Source organism: Lissotriton helveticus, chromosome 10, assembly GCF_964261635.1.
Source record: "Lissotriton helveticus chromosome 10, aLisHel1.1, whole genome shotgun sequence".
NCBI classification, from domain to species: domain Eukaryota; kingdom Metazoa; phylum Chordata; class Amphibia; order Caudata; family Salamandridae; genus Lissotriton; species Lissotriton helveticus.
In genome coordinates this window covers 720,778,891-720,802,483 of record NC_136071.1, presented here as the reverse complement: position 1 = coordinate 720,802,483, position 23,593 = coordinate 720,778,891, and the positions used below count along the sequence as shown (strand labels likewise).

The 23,593-nt window shown below is 39.3% G+C and overlaps 1 protein-coding gene across 1 annotated transcript in view; it reads left to right on the top strand.

Moving 5' to 3' along the window:
* The window catches only part of PTPRN2 (protein tyrosine phosphatase receptor type N2), a 2,458,064-nt gene that overhangs the window by 2,306,518 nt on the left and 127,953 nt on the right, over positions 1-23,593 (top strand). The window contains exon 15 of the mRNA XM_078663270.1: positions 21,534-21,681. Coding sequence (XP_078519396.1) covers positions 21,534-21,681 — 148 coding nt within the window. The remainder of the gene's footprint in view (positions 1-21,533; positions 21,682-23,593) is intronic.

Here is a 23,593-nt window from a genome sequence, read left to right as displayed (position 1 = left end):
TAATCTGAATAGCATGTGTTAATATAGCTTTAGAGCCCGACCTTGCGAGCTCTACTGGCCATTAAAGGCCCGCTCCAGCGTTAGAGGCCCAAAGCAATGGCGAGGGCCTTTAACAAGGGAGCCGGCCTTTAATGGCTGGCAGAGCCTGCTAGGAGCGGTCTAAGGCTATTAGAACATTCCGACCCTAGAGGACTGAAGGTTCTAGTTACTAGACACAAAGGCCTCTTGGAGCCCTTGGGCTCCAGAGGCATTTGTTCAACAAAAACAACATTGGGATGTTGTTGGCGGGCTTCTACTGGCGCTGTAGAAGCCCAGAGCACTCCATTGTATTAAATGAAATGCTCCCCATTCCAATATTCTAATTAAGTTTAAGTAATTGTTATAATGTGAGCTAATACCAATATCAAGAGAATATGTATTGGTACCTTTGTACCTTCTGCTCCAGGATTCGCTTATTTTCCTTGACTGTCTTTATATTTTCAGCATCTTTTCCGATAATTAGCCCCAGACAAAAGCTTTGAGTGAATCCCATATCACATTTAAGGGAGCAGAATCGTGATTTCACAATCTCTGTCTCAATAAGACCCATCCAGTCCTCTTCTATCAAATATTGCCTATTTAGCATCCATTGTTTAGGGGTCTTAGCCTGGTCCCCTAGTTGTAGGTCAAGTACCAGCATAGCATGATCTGACAATCCGTTATGCAGGAATCTCTGCTGGCTAAAATGTAATCTCGGAGAGATTAAAAAAACGATACGTGATGAGGTGTGGAATCTACCTGACCAACAAGTATAAGCGATTTTAGTTGGGAAAGCCATACACCATGGATCCTGTAAATCAAGAGTTACCCCATAATGTTGTATGGTTCTTAAAGTTTTGGGTTTCAATTGTTTTTTAGCCAGTGCTGAGGAGTCGATTTTAGGATTCATTAGAACATTAAAATCCCCCACCCCCAAAATCAACTCCCAGGGGCATTTGAATTAGAGATTGAAAGAGATCCTCATATATCTTTGGGTTATCATCTACTGGGGTACATATACTGGCAAAGGTTATCGGTCTCTGTCTCTGTCCAGCAATGCAGGTAACCCAGCACCAACAACCATACTGATCTTTATCAAAATTAATGACCTCCACCTGAAATCTTTTACTTAAAAATATTGCCGTCCCTCGATGGAAAGCTGAAGATGAGGAAAATCCCCTATAGGCAGCCCAAGACCTAAACATGGAAAAGCTGGCAGCTTCACAACCGGTATATGGGTTTCTTGCAATAAAATAACCGCTGGATTTCCTGTTTTAATCCACAATTCAATTGCCGGCATTTTCTTTTTATTATAGAGACCATTGACGTTAAAAGAGACCACTTTCAGAATCTCCTTACTAGCATTAATAAAAAACAAATTTAACCACCTAAACGACATCCCACGCATTAACTGACAAAGCATTGATGTAGAAAATGGATATATAGTACATAAATGAACTATGCTCCCTTTCCCACCCCTTTGAGCCCTCCCCTCGAAATGTGGAAAGACCTTTACCAGCCACGCTAGCCACATTTCGCCCCTCCCATCTGACCTGGGTGTCATGTGATTACACCCGAGTGACCCTACCCAATCCCCATACCCCCAACAATACCTTAATACTGTCATCCATTAACGTGCTAGCAAGCGCATCTTACATTAAAGAGAGGATTAAAGAGAGTATGACCCCTTTCGTTACTATTTAGCAAATCAACATTTAGACCTTGCCTTCAAGTGGAAGAGGCCTTACCCGCTCTCTCCCCTTGCCCATCTAATACATTTACATCTAAACCACTCCTTTATTTTTAGGACCGAGAGTCTTGTGAGCCTTGCGAGATCTCTTTCAATAGTGCCTGGGCTTCATCTAGGTCAGAAAACATAAAGAATTTGCCCTTGACTAAAACTCTCAGTTTTGACTGCTGAGCGATTGACGCTTGAGCAACATTGGCTTTAAATAAATGAAGGATCTGAACAAACTCCTTTCTCCTATGTGCCACCACAGCAGTCATATCGGAAAAAATATGACATTTAACAGTTTCATTCACTAAAAACTGTCTCTGTTTAATTGCTTTTGTCAGAATTCTATCTTTTACTTGATAGTCTGCAAAATTTAACAATATCGTCAACAGCATTGTAGAATTGGGGAAAGGACGGGCTGGAACACGGTGAGCCCTGGTGATGGTGAGATCTTCTTCGAACTCCGGGAAGAACCCTTTCTTTGATGAACGAGTTAACCCATTGCAGGGGTTGGGAGCCTACAATGCCTTCAGGGATTCCAACTACCCGGTGATTGGACCTCCGAGAATGATTTTCAAGATCCTCTAGTTTGTTTTCCAGATAGCTCTTATTTTTGACTGCCTCTTTAACTTCCCCAATTACCGTGGTCATCTGGTCCTCTAGAACTGAGATTCTGGCTTCCGTCTCCTGAAGTTTGATAGGAAACATGACATTGTCTGTTCGATTTTCCCTAATCGTTGGTGCAGAGAGGCAATTTCAATTTTCTGAGTTCTCTTCATCTTGAGGACTATTTATGTGCAGCATATCTTTGATATTTCAGTTGATATTCGCCTGCTGACTCCATTTTTGGACTGGAATTATTTTGAGGTGTATCAGCACCAGGACACATATTTCTTACCCTTATTCCTTCAGGAGACATCTGGCCATTTGATGGTACCGGATCCTGCAGCGATACCCGAGGTTGTATCTGTATCCCGGCTTGGGGGGGTCATCAAAATTACAGAGATGCTTGAGTCGATCTGATCACTTTTTTCCAATATTCCTTGGGATCGAGACTGGCTCACGCTTTGAGTAGTCGGTTCCTTTAATAAAGTTAGGAGGTCATCCCACAATAGCTTAGGTGTTGACCCATGCATGTCTCCAAGATTGTCAAGTGATTGGGCTCCAGATTGTTAGAAATCAGATCTATTACAGGTACTGGCGACACTGATATTCCTGAGAGCTCTTTGAATAATTTCGGAGGTGTGCTAAACCTTGGAGAAGGGGATTGCAGGGTAGGTTTCTTCAGGAATAGTGCAAATTGTTTTGCCTCTTTCCCCTTCTTAGGACCCTCTACCACAGGGTTGTCCTGTTGAGATGTAACTAGCATAGCTGCAATTGTGCTCTTATTTGCCTCATCCACCAGTCCTGGAGACATAGTAGGGGGAGGAACCTCCTCTGAACTCTCAAAAGTACTATCAAGTCCATACAAGTTGGTGGTGTTCTCCTTACTAGCCAGCCGGGCTGCCTCTTTTGTCTCCTTAGCCTGAGCTCGGTGTGTTTTAACCTTAAGGCGGGCTGCGGAGTCAATTTTGGCAATAGCACTCCCATGTTTAAGAAGTTTACCCATTTTCAACCTCTTCAGTTTCTTTTTTAGCTTTCTCTGACTGTGATATATCTTTTTCGTGTCCTCACAGCCTTGCCTTTGCCTTAATTCGCCATTATCCGCCTTGATTCGCCTTTTCTATGCTCTCACAAGGGGTCTCCAAAATGCTCCGAAAGGCACTCTATTTATTTGTCTATTTTGTTTACTCTCCCCTGTTATGGATAAAATACTTTTTTGTCTCCCCACTAATGCCTCTTATATTTGGCGCGTCTTAAATTAGGGAATTCTACCAGCAGTATGGGTCCGGCAGCTACTTGAATAACACCCTGACCTCAGGTTGCCCAGGAATCCCAGCCGCGCTCGGGAGAGCCGCCTCCTCCTCACCTTCACCTTCACGTCCGCGGTCGTAACAGACAACTCCCCGCAGTCGCATACACCCTGCAACCCAGGGATCACAGCTGCCGCACGGGAAAGCCGCCTCCTCCTCAGTTTTTGTGGACGACCGCCGTAACAACAAACTCGACATTGAGCCGGAGCTAAATTAACACAGCCCGGGGAAACTTGCTCCGCAACCAGCCGGGTCCTGGGATCGAATTCGGCACCAGCCCTTCCTTACAAAGAAACAAACAATGCCTTCACTCGGCAGAACTTCACCCAGAACGCCAGCCTGCAGCAGGTCAGGTACGAACCCCCATTGTTAGGGGTGGGGTGAGGCAGTGGTCACCTGTGGCTACTCAGAGGCGTAGTTCACCGTAGCCATCCTCCTCCCTGAACAGAATTCCTGTTCCTCATTTCTTAATAATCCTACTGTGTTTAACCAGCGCCAGCTGGATCAGGCTAAACATGATGTCAGTGCAAGATATTACACTCAAAGTGAATCCTTTTTTCAACAATATAGGCAAAAACATATGAAGAAATCAATTTTACAGGTTGGTTCTTGGCCTGGCAGGCTAGGGAGCAGGCTGCCTCTAATCAGATTAACGCGTTAAAATGCCCCTTAACTGACTTCTGTATGGATGACCCAGTAAAAATTAGCGATATAATGCTACAGCATTTTGGGTCTATATATGGTCAACAATAGACTGTCGATATTACATCTCTGAGCGGCTTCCTTTCGACACTTTCGGGTATTGAAAAATCAACCATGGCAAGACCTTTTACAAAAGATGAGTTGGACGGGGTTATTAAGAATCTACCAAATAGTAAGACCTGCGGCCCGGATGGTTTCCCGGCTGAATTCTGTAATGTTTTTTATAATTCCGTTTCAGACTTTTTTTTTACAGTTAGTAAATTCAATGTTAGAAGGTGGAGCGATACCAGAGTCCTTTAGACAAGGCAATATAGTTAGCTTTTTGAAAAATGGAAATGACAGTGAGGATCTGAACTCATATCGACCTATTGCGTTATTAAACTCGGATTACAAAATTGTTACTAAGCTTTTATCTATTCGGTTTAATCGATAAGCCTCACATCTGATTCATCCGGACCAAAATGGTTTTATCGCTGGCAGGCAGGTTGGTGCAAATACACATTTTTTAACTGAGGCATTGGACTATTTTGAGACCCAGAAGTTACCCGCATTAGTCCTTCTTTTAGATGCCGAGAAGGCATTTGACCTGGTTGTTTGGGAGACCCTGTTTATTATTTTACGAAACTTTGGTATTTCCTCTAAGATCACGGGGCTGATCCAAAATGTATATCTTAACGCTGAAGCCAATGTAATTATTAATACATCGGTGGCCGGTCAGGTTAAAGAAAAATGGGGGACAAGACAGGGGTGCCCTTTATGGCTGGTATTATTTGCCTTTTTTATTGAGCCATTGGCGATTGCAATTAGGAACTGCGCTGATATTTGTCCCTCAATTCCAACTTTGGCGAAATTTAAATTATACGCGGACCATATTATGCTTATTATTAAGCCTGAGATATAGGTTCAGGCAAAAATCTTTCAGATTTCTAAAGAATTTGAGGTTCTAGGTGGGTATAGAATCAATAAAAAGAAATCTGAAGTTATTCAGTGCGGTGGAGTGGGCTTGGATTTGCACCCTGATATTATCTCTTGCGTAAACACCAAACCCAAGAGATATTTGGGTGTTTATTTCTCAGAAAGTATAAGTGATTTATATCATTTGAATCTTGTCCCGCTTTTACAAAAAGTTCAGGATTTGTTCTCAGGCTGGAACTCTCTTCCACTATCTATTTTGGGTCGTGTTGCACTGATTAAAATGTCTGTTCTTCCTCTTTTTAACTTTCTATTCTCGGCCATCCCATGTATTTTATTAGGTTATTTTTTTAGCCGAGTAGAGTCTATGTTTAAAACTTTTGTTTGGGCAAAAAATCCCTGCGAATTGCACTTAGCACTTTATATGAAGAGTTGGTACAGGGAGGTTTAGCTCTTCCGAATCTCAGGGACTAATATTTTGCCTATTTTGCACAATGTATATCTAGATTCAAGTCTCAACAACAATCAAATCTTTTTATCAATTGCTTTATGAATCTAATGTGTAAGGAAAGCCAGATCCACTCTTCTCTATCAATTTTTAAATCTCCTAAACTGGTTCAGTATAAGTGCCTACAATGTTTTTTTTTAAAAACGTCAGGCTCTCTATTAAAGATATTCTATCCCTGTAATCAATTCCTCTACCTCGTTATCTGGCCTTCTGTTATTGTCAGGGATTAGACAATCCTCAGAATTTACACTAAAGTGGGCCACTGCCGGATTTTGCAAAGTCTCAGATTTTTTTAGGAATGTAAAATTGTTGAGTATGACGGAAATGTCACAATTGATTGTTAATGATTTTCTTCTTTTGGGGTCATATAGCATTTTTAGCAAATTTCTTAGTGAATTAGACTTAACCCAAATTTGCAAACAATATCTGGTTGTTCATGCACTTTTAGAGGATACGGCTTGTAAAAAACCTGGGGAATGGAAAAAGCGTTTATCCTCAGTTAAGGGCCTCGATCTTGGGCAGAAGGAGATTGCAAAATGGATGAAACATGAAGAATTAGAAATTTCAGCCAGTATGTGGTCAGCAATTAATAAACTTAATTTCAGTATGCTAAAAGGTGCAAATTGGTGAAGGATGCTATTCTTTAGTAAATGGCAACTTTACCGATCCCCTCTTTCTCTCTCTAAAATGTATATCAATCAATCGGCGCAGTGCTTTCGCTGTAATAATCATCCTACAGCCAATTGGTCACACAATATGTTGCAATGTTCTAGGATTCAGAGGTTCTGGGAGGAGATTTTTTGTCACTTGGAATCTGAATGCAGTATTGTATTAGAAGTGAATAATTTGTTAATAACTATAGGTTTTGATCCAGATCTTCTTTTGCCTGATAAGCTTTCTAAATTTGTATACATTGCAATGGCAGTTGCTAGATCACTTTTGTTGTAAAGATGGCGTACTGATCTCGTACTCTCTGTCCATAAATGGGCCCACAAGATGAAAACGGTTAAAAAAAAGTGAACATACTTACGCTTTATGAGTAGGGGGCTTAAGAAGTTTGAAAAAATGTGGGCAACAAATTTTGATTAGGATTTGATGTGATGTGTAGGCTACGTCCAGGCTTGGGAGTGGATACTGTTTTATGTTTGTTGTAAAAAGGCTTAAATTGTTTCTGTCTGTATTTTTTCATTGTTCATGACTCCTCAATATTGTTGCGCTATTTATTGATCCTGTATTTCTAATATTTTACCTAATATAAATTTCTTTTATGGATGTATGGGTTTTAATGTATTTGCAAATGGGACTTCAATAAAAAAAACAGAGAATATGTATTGGTAAGGACCAAACATATTCCCTGCAGATAAATAAGGAAACCGAAAGGTTATTATAAAGCAGTTAAATCTATTTGAAGGAAGCCAAATGTCTTAACAAGTAATGTTTTCTGTCACATTTTAGTAGGCTTTCCCAGACATTCCATGTGAACAATATCTCTCCTTCGGCTGACTTAACTCCAGTTGAGAAAACCCATAGCACAATTTTTGGTTCTGCACATTAGACCTGATTCTCAAAGGTTTGGAAACTTACGTCTGCAAAAGCTATAATTTTCTAGAGAACTCAGTATCTCAATTTGAGTTGTTTTCAATGTGGGTATGGTTAGATGATGATAGGGGTGTGATTAGAGTGTATTAGATCATTGTAAAAAAGACCTTATGAGATACATAAAGTAAGTCTTTTCAGATATTCACAATTATTTTCCATTCAGATAACACCATGAAAATACAAAGTCAATAACTGCTAAAAAAAGTTAAGAGTTAGTGTGCTGTGAAAGTGGAAAGCAGAAATAGATTGGTTTGAATCCCTAAAACTGAGCAGACATATTTTTAGCTGTTGACAGTCTGCCTGATTTAGGGTTACTTGGAGAGTTGTTAATTTCCAAGAGTTCAGGATGAACCCCATGTAAATAACAGCTGCAGTGAGAACTGCACTTGGGAGCAGCATGCAGTCTACTCCTATGGCAGCTTTGTCAATTAGAACTTTTCATGATGTGTAGACGTTTATTAAAACAGGCACCTCAACAATCATGTCAGAGGAAATCTATAAATAAGGTCAGGGATTTGTCCTAACCCTGAGACGCCCATGAAAGAAAAACATCATATTTATTTGAAAAGAGTGGTGAAAAATGGTGTTTGTAATGTCAGCTTCTCAGCATAATGTATTTAAAATTCAGCGCTATATTTCTAGGTTACATAATGGATTTTGCTCATTGTAAGACAATAATATAGTATTCATCGAAGGTACCTAAATAAATAAAAAGGTACTATGGAAACATATTTACTTATGTAAACCTAGAGTTTACATAAATTCTGAGAGTGCAATAAGTATTAATAGTGGAACACTAAATACAGGAACAAAGTAATCATTCAAGAGGTACAAAGAAGTGTACAGACACATTGATAGTTTTTAAGTGTACAGACACATTGATAGTTTTACTACAACAAAATGTCATTCTGGTACACCGCATACTTTTCTATGAATTCCATTCATTTATGAAGAGTACCATGCATCTTTAGGGTTTTAGTATTTCCTCCAACTTTGTCTGGCCTATGAGTGCTACATTATTTCTATTAAATCAAAGGAACCGCCTCATTGTAAGACATACAGACTGTTAGCTGTCATAGATGCTTAAAATAAATATCTCCACAAAGTAGATATACTAATGTAAGGGGATGAGTGGGCAATGTACAAAAGGGTAAATCTTCACAACTGCCTGTCCTAGGAGGCAGTTCTAGAAATTAAATATTACTGTGTAGGCATTATCTATTCTGAGTGACTGCTTCCAGGCAAGTGCAAGTACTTAGGGTCAGAAAGTGCATTTCCATGTAATGCACGGTAGTAGTAAAACTAAAAAGATTTTAAAAATAAGTCAAACATTAAGATTCAGGAAAGGGATCGGATTAAGTAGAAAAACAATGCAATTAAAATTATGGATGCTCTGGAAACCACATCTCTTTTGAAAAACTAATATAGAGTTAGGATTGAAATCGGAAACCCACAGCACAGAGCGTATGTAGGTCAACTAGGGAAATATAAATCATATCTCACATCAGGGAGCTCAAAGGGATGAATATTAATGATCAAAGAAAAAAATGGAGACAGGAAATATAGCATGCATTTCTTGAATAAAGAACAGAAAAACACATTATGCCTACAGGATTGTTGCTACTGCTGTAATTTCATATTGGGTTTCTGGTCAAATGCTAAATTATGGTTCCCTATGATCTAATAAACCAAGAGAAACATTGTTCACCCAGGGGCATCATGAGGTATTACTTGCTTTGTATTCATTGAAATATGTTTGGGAAGGAAGATTTCAACTGACTCTGTGGATAAGGAGCTCTTCTTTTTGAGATTACTGTACTAGAATATTATGTCTCCAATATCATGTGAAATAAATATTGTGTCTTAAATATGGTTTTAAAACAATTGCCCCAATCAGAGTTAATTATACAACATTTACAGCCAAAGGAGACACATTTTAAAAAAATGATGATACAGGTTACAATATTTTTCTCAGACAATATTTTGGCAATCACATTGTGATACACAATCCTTTTTGAGACTTACATGAGAACTCTTATATCCCTGACAAGAGGTATTTCTCGTATAGGCTCATATCAGGTGACTGTTCCCGTTTCTTGTTCTATAAATTTAGCTTGATGTATAAGCAAAGTAATACCATGAAGGGATAAGTGTCATACTTGCTAATGTCAATCTGTTTGCATATTTGCAAAATATTGATGGAATCAGAACTAAATACTAACTAATATGTCAAAAGTGAACTAATCTGAAGATGAGTTCTGAAATGTGTACAGCTGTGCATTTAATTTTGCAGAGAATGTGTGTGATATATTTGTATATTGTCACAGACATATTTTGATTTATGTCCAGAAACAAGTATTTACAAAAATATTGAAATCACTTGCACTATTTAACAGTTTCACATATAGGTACGGCCACTGGAATTACACAGTTTGATGGCTGCAGAATTGTCTGCATGATTGTAAATCTACCACACTTAACAACAATCCACCATTTGTTGCATAAGTGCATATTTCAACTAAATATTTTTCTAGCTCAAAAGGATCAATAATTATCAGAACAATAGTGTACAGTTGCAGACTATTTGCAAAGGTTAACCGGTCAGATAGCTTATTGTTGCATTGAGGTGCTATACTGTTTTAGCAAGGTAAAACCTTAGCACAAGCAGTATTAATTTATGTTAAAATGCTAAATAATTAAATAATACTGCCACAAAGTGTTTCAAATGGTGCCACATACTCTGCAGCTTTTTTGCACCACAGTTTAGCTAACCCAACCACATTAATTGATCCTCCATTGTCACTTACTTTCAGTGGTCTTGAATATAGTTTCACTTAGGTTTGCGCCATATAATCATAATGCTTTTAAAATATGACTTTGCATGCTGTGTTTCCTAATTATGCCACAAATTATTACAGTATAGAAAAACATTTTGACACATAACTTCATCACCATGTTTTAAAGCATAATACCACTTTTGAAAACATACTTCTCCTCAAATATTTCATAAGAAATGTAGTTTTTATGGTATAATTCCACTTGGCATATTACTCTTTTGGCTCATCAAAGAAGACAGTAATGCAATGTGTAAACCATCACTTCTAAACACAAGGGGCTAATAATGTAATGCTCTTTGTAAGGATTTCGGTCATAGGACAATGGGGGAGTTCAGAGGTGCTGGAACAATTTTTAAAGTACGAATTCTGGCCAATAACATCAACTCACTAAAGCCATAGGTGATATGTAACAGCCTGTCTCTAAAAACACAACAAACGCTGCAACTTGGGGGTCGATTCCGATCCGGTAAAAAAAAACGTCCGTATGAATCGTATCCGGAGCCCTCTCCGTACGTCTCATACACACGCCGTACGACCCGACGAGTACGATCCGGACCGGGGCATCAGGACGCGATCCGTACGGTCCACGTCAGGTAAGGGCAATTCGTACTGAAAAGCGCACAATCACATACACACCGTACGGTGCGTAGCCCCCATGATCGCAGGGGTACGCTCCGTACACCCAGCATACATGGGGTACGGTGCGTACCCCCCATGATCGCAGGGGCACGCACCGTACACCCAGCGTACATGGTGTACGGTGCATACCCCTGCGATCATGGGGGGTACGCACCGTACCCCACGTACGCTGGGTGTATGGTGCGTACCCCTGCGATCATGGGGGGTACGCACCGTACCCGGGGGGGCCGTTCCGTACCTCTTTCGGCGCGAACTCTGCTTTTACGGTGTTTTCAGCTCCCGTAAAAAAGAGGTCGTACGGTGCGTACCTGACACGTATCGTATTTGCTGGGTCGTATAAACCAGCCGCGAGCCATACAGATATCGCGTACAGCGGGTTCCGACGGAGACTCGTATGGTGATTCGAGTCGTACGGTCTCTGTATGATTCGTACGGAGTCCGGCTCCTGGTACGAATCGTACTTCGACGTACATACGCAGGAAATTACAGGGTACGATTCGTACGGGACAAACGCTCCAAACGGCTATTCAGAGCATTTGTTCCCGAATCCGAATAGACCCCTTGATGTGCCCTTAAGTGTTCAATTCCCATCTAAACTATTTCACTTTTTATGTGGCGCTGCAGCATCCCTGCTTCCCTAGTTCCAGTGCCAATGGGATGTTTAAACCAGGCCAAGCAAACCAGAGATCAGTCAAAATGTCAAGCTAAATGTTTCCTTTAGCTTAGCATTTGGGAGCCAGGCCAGACTGAAGCCCCACCTCACTGGAAGAGCTGGGGAACAAGAGAACGTTAAAACCAATTAAGAAAAGTCAATTTACCAAGAAAGTAATTCATGAGTCAAGTAATTTCCAAATGTTAGCATAGTGTATTTGCTTTAGAATCACCTTTAACATAAAAAAACTATATCTCAGTTGTAATCCAAAATAGTGTAGTACACTAGGGTGTTAGAGAAGAACTTTTTAGAAGCAAGCCTTTAAATGAAAGGAGTGGTGGAATGAGGTCACAGGAAATGACGATCTCCTTTTATAACACTTGTGGACATGGGTAAGCGAGCAATTGACATCAATTGTTCTCCTTGTATTTTTCTGTGCAATAATTGGTGCTGACTTGTACAGGACTGTTAGATGTTATAGACAGGGTCTCTTCTGATGAGCCCTTAATAGGACTGGCATTGGCTTCTCACCCTTTCAAAGTCTGTCTCATAGCGTGGTTCCCATGAATGCCATTTTTTTCAATGTAATGCCCAGCCAATCACAATGCCTAAGCGTTCGCTCCATGTTAAAAAAAAATTAAAAGCAATATTTTCCAACTATGGTCTAGTAAATAGAAAATGTCCATCTGTTCTGTCATCACAACCTTGCAGCTGCAATATGTCTCCCACAATGATTACTTAGAAAATGGTGAGGTTTTTTAGTGTCAATTACTGGGCTCAAAGGCTCAACATATGTCAGATTTAAATAAAAGATTTTACCGTTTTGAAGAAACATCTGCAAAGTAACATTGCCAATTGTTTTACCTTGTCTGTCCCATTAAGAAAGGGACACATCACAGTTCAGTGCAACACAGTACCAAAAGGAGCAATCCAAGCGGCCAGACCTGCCATGTCGCACAACAAAACAAGTAGCTCTCATATTGTCCATGTATATTAAAACATTTAGAAAAAAAATAGTCGCTTGCTTTGTTTCACATTCCTATGCCACATTTTAAATATGTGTTTGCTTGAAACATCACGCCCACACCCTCTGAGGAAGCAATTTTTTATTATTTTTTCACAGTAAGTGTACAATTCAATTGTAGACTTTTTTTAAATGCGCATTTATTCACTCGTGGTTTTCTTTCGATGCACAATGATTGACATTATTGTACGGTACAATGAGTTATTTACAAATACCTATTGAACAGCAGTGCGAAGAAGAGCTTTGAAATATACTTACAATATAACTTCATTGTTTGTGCTTTACTCTAGGATGAATACAATTTAGTATATTAGCTATAGTGCAGTATTGAATAAGAGTGTATGTTTATATTTTAAATATGCATTCACTGGCAGTGTTTCCCATTTCAATGTACAATTTTAAAATAAACTTTCACTTCATATTATTCCATGATATAACAAAGCTTTGTAACCTATGCATTCACTAGGGAGTGTTCCTTTGTGTTGTTCACTTTCTTGCAGTATTCCCTAGTATTACTTTTTTCAAAATGTACATCTGCGTGCAGTATTTACAACACTTTTTTGAATTCACGTTAATTTCACATTCAGTTTAGTGTTTAATGGCATTACGAAGCCTTATATAATATAACATGCAGCATTGCACAGCATACTGTATACTGTCATTAGCAATGATCCGTGGTATTTTAAAACGTTTTAAAATATACTAGAATGTTGCAGTGTTTCACAATTGCCAACAACTTTATGAAATATAACTTCATTTACAGTGTTCTGAAAGCGTTGTCAAATTCAGCTTTTCTTTATAATATTTCACCGTGCTGTGAACCATGTGAAAGTCCCTGTTAGGATGCCATGTGGACATATGCATTAACTGTAGTTTGTGTGTTTCACTAAGTGGACACAGGATTGAATCCCTGTGTGCCACTCAGCTCTTCATTCTTCCAAGGTTTATAAAATAAACCCCATTCCTTTGGGTAACAATAAACATGTAATATCAGCACCAAGAAAATAATTCAGGAGTGCGCAAACACTTAACAAGTAGAACGCTGTGTTATATAGTTCCATTGTGCCATGTAACCCAGAAATATCAAACCCATTAAAATGTAGTTTTCTTGCAATGTCAGTACACTGCTATGTTGATACATTTGGTAACGTTTTACATGTTCACTGTTAAGGCACCTTAAAAAGAAAGTCTCCACAGAGTTATGTTTTTTTAAATATAGCTTTATTTTCCTGATTTTCATTGTTTGGTGTACCTTTTAAAAGTCATGTCTCATGCAGTGTTTCAGAACATTTGGAATCTTTTGAACATATTGGGTCACCTAGAACATTACGCAACATTTTAAAACTTAAAAGAAATATATCATCCACACAGACACATACTAGCACTAGACACCCATGTACACAGATCTTTTGAGTCATATTGATATGTTAGCATATTTGACAATGTAGGCTACATGCATGAATGGTTATTTGGCACCTGGCAAAACACACATTACTTGCAGTTCCCAAACTAAGAACCTACCAAAGTCAGTGCTTAATTTGAGACTGTGGTTTCCTATACTCGACACTAGCACTTAATTTGAATTAATAGTAATAATAATAATAATAATAATAATAATAATAATAATACTCCATATTTGTAAAGTGTGACCATAGCACCCCTTAAGGTTTTAAGGTGCTGGGGGCCATTGGGGAGATTAAGTGAGCTACTGCCCAGAGTCACATAATGCTGAGCTGTCGTCAGTGCCGGGATTGAACTGTGAGCCTCGTGCTCCGGAGTCAGCCGCTCTGGCCGCTGTGTCACACTCCTCACTCTCAACACAGGCATTAATGACAGTCCTCCACATTGTGACGCTGTCTGTGTAATTTTGAGATGAGCACAGCAGCATTGTTAATTTAATAAACATTAACATAAATAATACATGCAACAGACACAATTCTTCTAGTCACACAGGAGGTTGATGGTTAGTGTAGGAAAGTAGAATATTATGTGGTATGGTTGTGAGACCTTACCATGTAATATTATCACATTACCTCGAAGATGATCCTTGGATTCAACATCAACAATCCTTAGCTCACTCCTGGTAGTGTGGAAAAGAGCAGTCAGGGATAACTGGAGGAACATGTTTTAAGCATTTTACTGTGCCATTATGGCACATAAGTAATTCACACAACTTGAAAGAAATCTCACACCGTCGGTTTACCTGCAGTTTGCAGGGGTCTGGTGCCACCAGTCCATGGGATTCTGAGACTGCTTCTGGCTCCCACAATGGCCCCATTTCTAGGAAGGGCCAAGTTTGTGCTACGAACAAAGGTCACTCACGCACTTCCAAGCAGTGCTGCCAAGGAGCTTCAGTATCCCTCTCTTCCTCTGTGACAGGGGCAAAGTTTTGTTGTCGGTGAAAACGGTCTTCTTACTATCTTTCCTTGAAGTATTTCGATCAGAGCTGAGGTTTTGGTATCAGGGGTGTTCCTTTAATCCTGGATATAGATGAGTTAGAGGTATGGGAGCTAGTAGCCAATGGGCAGCTACTCCCTACAGCTAATCTGCCCCTGAGGTGGCCAAATCCAGTGGTTTAGGTCAAGGTACATGTCTGCTGCGGTAACCAGGTAGCCATGTGGGTGTATGCCAACCTTCCCATGACACGATATTCATGTCAGGGTAGGGAAGGCAAGGTATTTAACACCAAACTTGATATATTTAGGTGGTACCATAAGGGAGCTAGCCACCCGGGTGTTCCCTTGTTATACTATGGACCGCCTAACACTTATAGTGCTCTTTAATGGTAAGGTAAATGTAGAGACAAGTAAGCTTGCTCTCACATGTCTAAATTCCTAATATACCGCACCGTACCTCCTGGACTCAAGAGGCCTACTCTAGGAGTGACTGACATATACTAAAAGCAGTTCTGGGACTTTGTCACACATGGTGAGGACAAAGTCGAATTGAAGCAGTGAACACAGTCTGCAACAGGAGGCCTGCTGGCATTAATTTACTTGGCTCACTCAGGGTGCCACAACCGGTGCAGCAAGTTCTGAGTACCCCTTTACCAACCATGTTCTGGGTACCACAGGTACCACTTACCAGGGACTTCAAGGGAGGTAAGCTCTTGTCAATTGGGGAGGCCAATTACACATGTAGTTTTTGGAGGAGAGAACATGAACTGGAGCCCAGTAGCAGGATTCAGTGCACTATGAGAGTCGAAAACCAGCATCCGCAGTTCAAATGGGGGCAAAAAAGTTGGAGGATATCTGCAAACAGTCCTGTTTCCTACAGTTAGTAGTTGTGTTTGTATTTCCATTTGCAGTGCCAGATGGTGCAAGCTGCTGTGACCTCCTGAGAAGATCCCTTGCACTTACTTGTTTTACAAAGTAAGCAATGACCAAAGCTGAATGAATTCTAAGATTATAAATAGGGCTCCTGGTGTTATGGTATTTATTTTTTTAACATTTCTCTCTGTATTTATCCATTTTAATTGTTTGACCATTTTATTGGTATCTATCCATATTTATTTTATGTTTTGAGAAGACATGAAGTCGTAACATGGTATATTTCAATCCTTATTTGGCAGATAAACATGCACTCATACGTTGATGCCTGTTGCATTTCAACAAATTATGCAGCTAAATATAACAAAACACTACACCGACTGGTAAATATTAGCATATACACAAATATATGTTAACATATTCCTGTATTTAAGGAAATCGCATACTGTTTTAAAATCCACTTGGTGTCCATCTGCTTAGCAAGGACAACAAGGAGTGTCTCAAGAGGCAAACTTTTCTGTACTTTTCCGCTTTTAAAAATAAATACAGACAGAAAATAGATTGTTTTCTGTCTGTATTTATCTGTAAAAATTGAAAACTGGAAGCCTTAGATATAAAGCACTTTGAATCAAATATTTCCTATTTAAGTATACATATCTGATTCACAAGAATTATTGTCCACTTATATATCACTTGGGTGTGCAAATACAGCAATTTTCCCATTACTGTGTTCACTTATAGGGTTAGAGAAAGGGTTGCACATATTCAGAAAATGGCAAGGTGCAGAATGAAACTGAACGTGAACGAACCTGTAAAATAGTTTTTAGTGCCCCTCCCCATATTTAAGAGGCTGTAGGAGAAGGTGTTTTTCCAACAGAAATTATATTGTTCTAATGTATAAAAACATTGTATGCTCATGCACAATTTACCTTCAGCATACTCATACCTTAATGTTGCTAATTTGAATAGTCTTATAAATGTATAACTGAAAAAGCGAGTTAGGAGCACCCTTGGGATCTTTTATGATTGCTTTGAATGACAGAAATCTAATTCCAAGGTAGAAGTAATTCTGGGGCAATAGATTACTGACTTTTACAGTCACAAGTTTGAAATAAAACTTATCAAAGGTAAGGGCAAATAATGAACATGCAGAACTTTAATGAAAAACAAAACAGAACTTTTATGTATAGTATGATACTCAACTATTTAGCAGGTAATTTAGAGTTTGGAGTAACCACACTTCCAATTTAAAGATTCCAAAGCAGAATTTTCTTTTTGAAAATAAAAAAACACAAATGACCCTCTCACCATGCGAGTCATCTCTTGTGGTGCAGGAGTCATTTAGCAGTTTTCCCTGACTCTTACCAATAGGTTTTACCTGGCTGTGACGGATAAAGTTGGCCATTTGACCCTCCACTCTAAAACGGGCAGGAGGTCAAATGGCCAAGCCTCTGTACGACCCTTACTTCATATCAGGAGGGCGGAACTTCAGCATAAGGGTACTCCATTGTCATTGAGATGAATTACTCTCTCCACCAAACTCTAAATCAGGGCCTTAGTCATTGCATGCATGTACATTTTAGATTAAAATGCACTTTATTGATCATTTAAAAAAGCCCACAAATACACTTGTGCAGCATTTAATACACATTCCTTTCTCTCACTTTTGTGTTTAATCATATTTAGAGTAGCAAAGAAGGCAAAAAGCACTAGGAATTTTTGATAGTCATGATTTCACCATAAGGGGTGAGTTATTTAATTAGCAAAGAAGAAGAGATGACTGCTTTTGATATTTTCCTTTGCTCACAACGTCATTCTCAGCCTATTTTGTACATTGCCAGTGTACAAATGGCGTGCTGTTTTTCTTGCCCGGAGTACTTTAATGGATAGTTGCTATGTGCTCTCCCACTGATTTCCCTATGTGGGAGTTTTCTTTGCTGAAAAGGTATGGTAGTGAATTCTATGTGGGTTCTAAATCAATCCTTAATATTAGGACATGACACATGTTATACTACACAACGACTGTTGTAAAAAATGGAAAGGTTTTGCTATGTGTAGCCTGGGTGTGGTATCTAGAGCAGAAAATACAAAAGTAAAACTCTTCACCTTCTCACTGGCAACAAGTAGAAGCCTTATAGGGAAGTCATAGTAAATAAGTGAATGTTTAGGTACACATGTGGTTTGAGTGACTAATTTATGTTCTTGAGGATTGTGCCAGCTCTTCATTGGATAGTTAATATTTTTGGCGAGTATCCAAACCAGTGATATATCTGATTTGTTGATGGGTTGGCTTCTAAATCAATGTTTTATTTATTTTTAGAATTGGTGTCTGGGTTGCAAAGATGCTTTTTGTTTAATGGATACAGGAATTTGTGGCATAGCACTTTGTATCATTATTTGAGGCTCTATGTAAATGAATGTTGCATTTGCACAGTGATTGATTGACATTGTTATTCTTGCAAGGTCTATTTCCCCAACTATAGGATACAGTGAAGCCCCATGCTGCAACTGTGAACTGGCACAGCGGTGGTGATATTTATAGTAGTATTTTTTTAAAGTACAGTATTATCTAGAACTGTAAAAACACCATGGTGTTTTCTAGATGTAGATACAATTTGAAATCAACGAATGAGCATCAGGCTCATCCGGTTTGCTCATTTCTCTATTCACTCCGACTCTACCAACCAGGACTTGCACTTTTTTTAGTGCAGATGTTCTCTGGTATTTTTATTTTATTTTCCAGTACCAATTTAGCTCCTGCAGTGTAGGTGCAGTTTGTCACTGAAATTTGCACCACCTGAAAAGTGCTAAAGCAAAATTTGCCCTGACTGAGCAATGCTAAAAATCACATTTTGCAGTATTGATAAGTGTAGATTCTAATGCAGTTGTTGCTGCAAAATTGGCCGTCTCCAGTACAGTCATTTTAATCCAGAGATGTCAGTGCAACAATGCATAGTGGTCATCTATGTAATCTGACCCACCATGTTTGTACCTTTTTAGGGTTTTAACCATTACCTTTTTGAGGCCATTATAGGTGGTTGATTTACTCTGCTAATAGCCACTTCTGGTCCCACACATATACCAATAATCAAATGAACTGTATACTGTGGCACCGTAAAATAAATTTCTTGTCCTACTGATTTGTGAGATGATGTTCATGAAGTGTGACAATAAAAAGGCTTGCTTTAGTAGCCCTATCTGTAATGAAATGAGACCTCCAGGACTGAATAATTAATACAGAATGCATACTCAGCCAGGCTCATGAACAGCAAGAGGAGAATCTTGATCATATGGCAAGCCTTCTAGGTACTACATTTCTGGAGTCGCATATCTTGTATTACTAGTTGCTGATAGGCAAGAATTGACACTAATGTCAAATTGTTGAATTATGCTGTTTGAGCACTGTTTCATTTATTTCTTGGAGGGTTCTTTGCCCCATAGGTGGCTTGCAGGCGTCTTCAGAATACTATTTACGCTCAGAATTTAACAGTGGAAGAAACATAAATGTTGTGTAACCACCTCAACATGGTATTAAAACGCATTGATTAGCTTCTTTGCGAAGAAATGCTCATGAAAGTTGTGCAGTAACGGGCTCAAAGTCAAATGACTATGCAAATAATTTTGAGTCTATATCAGAGATCTGCAAATCCAGGTAAAGGGACAGCAATATATCCCTACTCTCACATCGACAAAAAGAAATCTATGTATTTCTCACTGACAACAGAAAGCACATATTTATATTGTCATCTGTAGGCCTAAAGGTGGGGTTAGGTGTAAAGTCCAGCTCACAGAATAACAGAGAAGTTGAGGATATGTTCAGTGACAGTCAATAAAACAGGTCATCGCAACCCTTAATCTCACCAGAACTCTGCCCAAGCCATAAATGTAGGAGGAGGAAATCATGTTTTTAAGTTACACGTCAGTGGGGTTCGAGCTTGTAGGATTCACATGTGTGAGGAATGACAAGATAAGGTTAGGATAACTTGTACTTAGTGCAACACCCCCTTAGAATATATCAAATATCCAAAATAGCACTTAAAACTCCTTTGGGGCTCAGCCTAATTAAGTCCGTTTCAGGCATATATAAGTAGCAACAAACTAATGTGATTGTGACTCACTTTTAACACATCAGTTGTTCTGCTTTATTGTCATGTGAATTTTTTCGGACCATGAAAGAAACCCTGTCGAGTTTATGGAAGTACTATCAGAAAATCTAAGAGACCATCATCTCATTGACACATTCTTGCTCACTTCAGAAGGTGTAAATGTCGAACAATGTCAGTTCAAAAGACAAGCACGTCACAGAAATGACAATTTGGAGAAACAGATTGCAACTTCAGCATTCTCACCTTTGACAAGTGCCTCTGGGACTCCCCAGGCAATTGAATGTAGTAGTTTATTCAAATATGGGATTTGCCAAAGCGGGTACTTAAATAAGAGCAGAAATGTAAAAGGGAAGAATTACACATTTTTATAAGCGGTATGCCTTCAAATGATGAACTATTTTGTGAATGAATATGCATCTTTACAATTGCCACGAATTTGTAATTATGTTTTCAGCAAATTTCGTTCTAAGCAGGTGTGAATGGACACGCATTCTTTTTTCGCATAGCAATTATGTGCTTCTGTCAGTGCACCTCTCATCTTCAACTGTTGCAATAACGTCATGTGATATACTGTGGTCATACATACCCTAATTCTGATAAACACTGCTATTTTTAGTGTGGAAAAATGTAGAAAGTTCCATTGCTGCACTATACAGGAGCATGAAATGCTTCAGTATTTTAGAAGTCAACAAATGTTACCTCAAAGTGCTACTTTCATAACATATGTGCATTTATGTAAAATGCCCACACATGCAAGCGCTCTCTTTACACCCAGTTTCATGTAAAACTTGAAGGGGAACATTTGTCACCATTTAATCTCCTGCGTTTTTGGTAAGCAACTAAGGTTTAGATGTGGTAAACCATTTTGCCGTTACATAACTTGTAATTTGCTAAATCCTAGGGTTTGTGAAATGGTATTTGGTAATTTACCAAACCCCTTTTGTGAGTCGGAAAGCCTTTCTTACTTGCAAGAGAGATTTTGCAACTCTTAGCAATTGCAATTAGAAGGGGGGCATGAAATGAGACCCCCCTCTGAAATTGTAATCCGCAATGCTATTTATCAATGGTTTGCAACTGCAATTGCAGTCACAGAACACCTCAGAGGGGGCAGTAACTGAGTCTTAAAGGGAAAGCTATCCTAATGAGACAGCTTCCCCTTTGGAAATCCAGTTGGGCAGCCTTGGCATGGGGAGTCAATGTTCCACAGATGTCCTCGCATACAGGAACACCATTTTTAAATCACTACCTGTCTCTTTAAGGGACAACATCTGCTTTAAAGACGAGTTCCAATTTGGTAACGTAAATGCAACCCTGGTAGTCCCTTGCAGGCCATTTAGAGGGGGTTGCAGCCATTTGCTGGAGGTCGCAAATCGAAACCCTCCTCATATATAATCATGAGGTAGGTTGTTTTACAGCTCCCTTCAAATTTGAAATTCGTGATGTCCCCTGTAGTACATAGGCAGTATTGCAAATTGCATTACCATTCACAAACCAGTCTATGTGCACGCAATAGTTTGTGAATTAATCCTTGTACATAAGTTCCTAAGGGCCCATATCTAAATAACACAAAGTCTGCATGCCTAGAAGACGTTTTTGATTATTGCTTGTCTTTTTTTCAGTCTTACATGGAAGATCATTTGAAGAACAAAAACCGCCTGGAAAGGGAGTGGGAAGCTCTCTGTGCTTATCAGGCAGAGCCCAATGCAATGACTGTTGCACACAAGGAGGAGAACATCCAGCGGAACCGCTCCCAAACTGTGGTGACATGTATGTGCCATTTTAAAATTAATGTTGTGGCTGTGAAAGGAGTGGGGTGGAATGACGTGGTGTGTAAATGAAAACTATTTTAGGAGTTATTGTTGCCAAAGATCTACAGGAGGTCTTATAAATAGCCAATTCTTTAACCCCTACCCTGCACCACGAATTGTGCCGCGGCGCAGGTGGGGCTAAGGGTTGGGCGTGGCGCTCCTGTACTTATGACGGCTCCACGCCGCCATGAGTGACGGGCGATGTGTGCCCATGACGGCGTGGAGCCATCATGACCCCGCCCACTCATTAATTCGCCCGCACAGGCGGGGAATTAGTGCCGCGTGGGCGGAGCGGCAGCGGCATGACAGCTGAACGCCATCATGAGCACACACCGCCCATGACTCATGATGGCGTGGAGCCTTCATGAGCACCCAAAGGGTTAATATTCTATGACTGTTTTGAGCTTACTGGTAGGACTTAAACATTTTGAGAACAATCATTCATTTGCATTGTAACTTCAAAATCTGTCATGATATAACCACTTTCTTCAGTTGCAAGCTGGACCACCCTCCTATGTGTGCTTCACATTGAATCTTTAAAAGATTCTTATCAAATTTGTTGTATACATTGTGAACAGATTGAAGAAAACATCAAAGCTGTCTGTAGTTTCTGGTATTCATCGAAAAGAAGCAGTATTAAGAAGCAAATTATAACTTGTGCCATATACACCAGCTTATAAAGCCATATTAAACATTTGACAGAATAACAATGTAATAAAGGAAAATAAAGGCTGCTTGTTATTGAGGTCAGAGCTATCCTTAGAAAGTTTGAAGATTTAATGAAACAATGGCATAAAAGTACACCTGGTATCAAAACCCATTCTTCATGATTCACCCACAGTTAAAGTGTTTGAGTTTTTATAAGATAGCCACTTTATTAATTTGGAGGACTGCTTCACCGTAAATATGTTAGTTACAATAATATTTGAATATCTGAGTGGTGCAAGGAAAACAATGAGGTACTCAGCAGCAGTAGTAACTAGGAGCCATCTGGAGCCAAGCAGTATGATGGTACAGTAAAATGCAGCATGGTGGTAGAAATAAAGTTCCAACTACTGAGTCAGGGAAAGTAAGAGAACAAGACAAGAACGGGCCTTCTTTAAACTGACTGATAGCTCTCTTCCCACTCATTTCCAATTTTGTGTCACATCCAGAAGCCAATAATTCTCTGTCTATTTTCTGTGGGTAAAGTTTCCTCCTTTCCAAAGAAATAAGAACAGACTGAAAGATAAAATGAATAGAAAATGGTGTACCACAGTAGGTAACAACCAGCATCTAATTGTCTACAGTTTGCTATTCTGAACATTAATTTCTTCCATTATCTTTACTCTCTCTCTTCCTTCTTCCTACTTAGGCAAAGAAAATCACTTTATATTTTTCCCCAAATATCTCTTTTCCTCAGGGGCATAGGTAATACGTTCCACTTGAGAGGTCCTTGAACTGTAAAGGTTGTCTTCCTTATGTTAAATATTTTGAACAGTGAGACAACACAGAGGCTAAATTCCAGCAGGAGCTCTATGACGTACTTATGTACGAATCATATTTCCAGATATTCGGGTGCTTTACCTACTACGCTGTAAGGTTATGTCTACCAGTTTGCACTTGATTCTACCAATGTGGAGAACATATCCATTTAGGTTCAAGGTTTCTAAGCCAAAAGCTTACATAATTATATTTACTTATTTGTAACCTGTGAATTTGGAACATGAGTGATCTTGCATATAACAAATTACAACAGTCAAGCCTTGAACTGCAAACATTCAATAATGATGGTGTGGTGTTCCATTTGCAGGAGACTAGACCTCCGTTTTTAAGTTGAAAAAAAGGTCAGCTGATCAGTAATGCTGATTTGGTATTTTAGTGATAGCTCT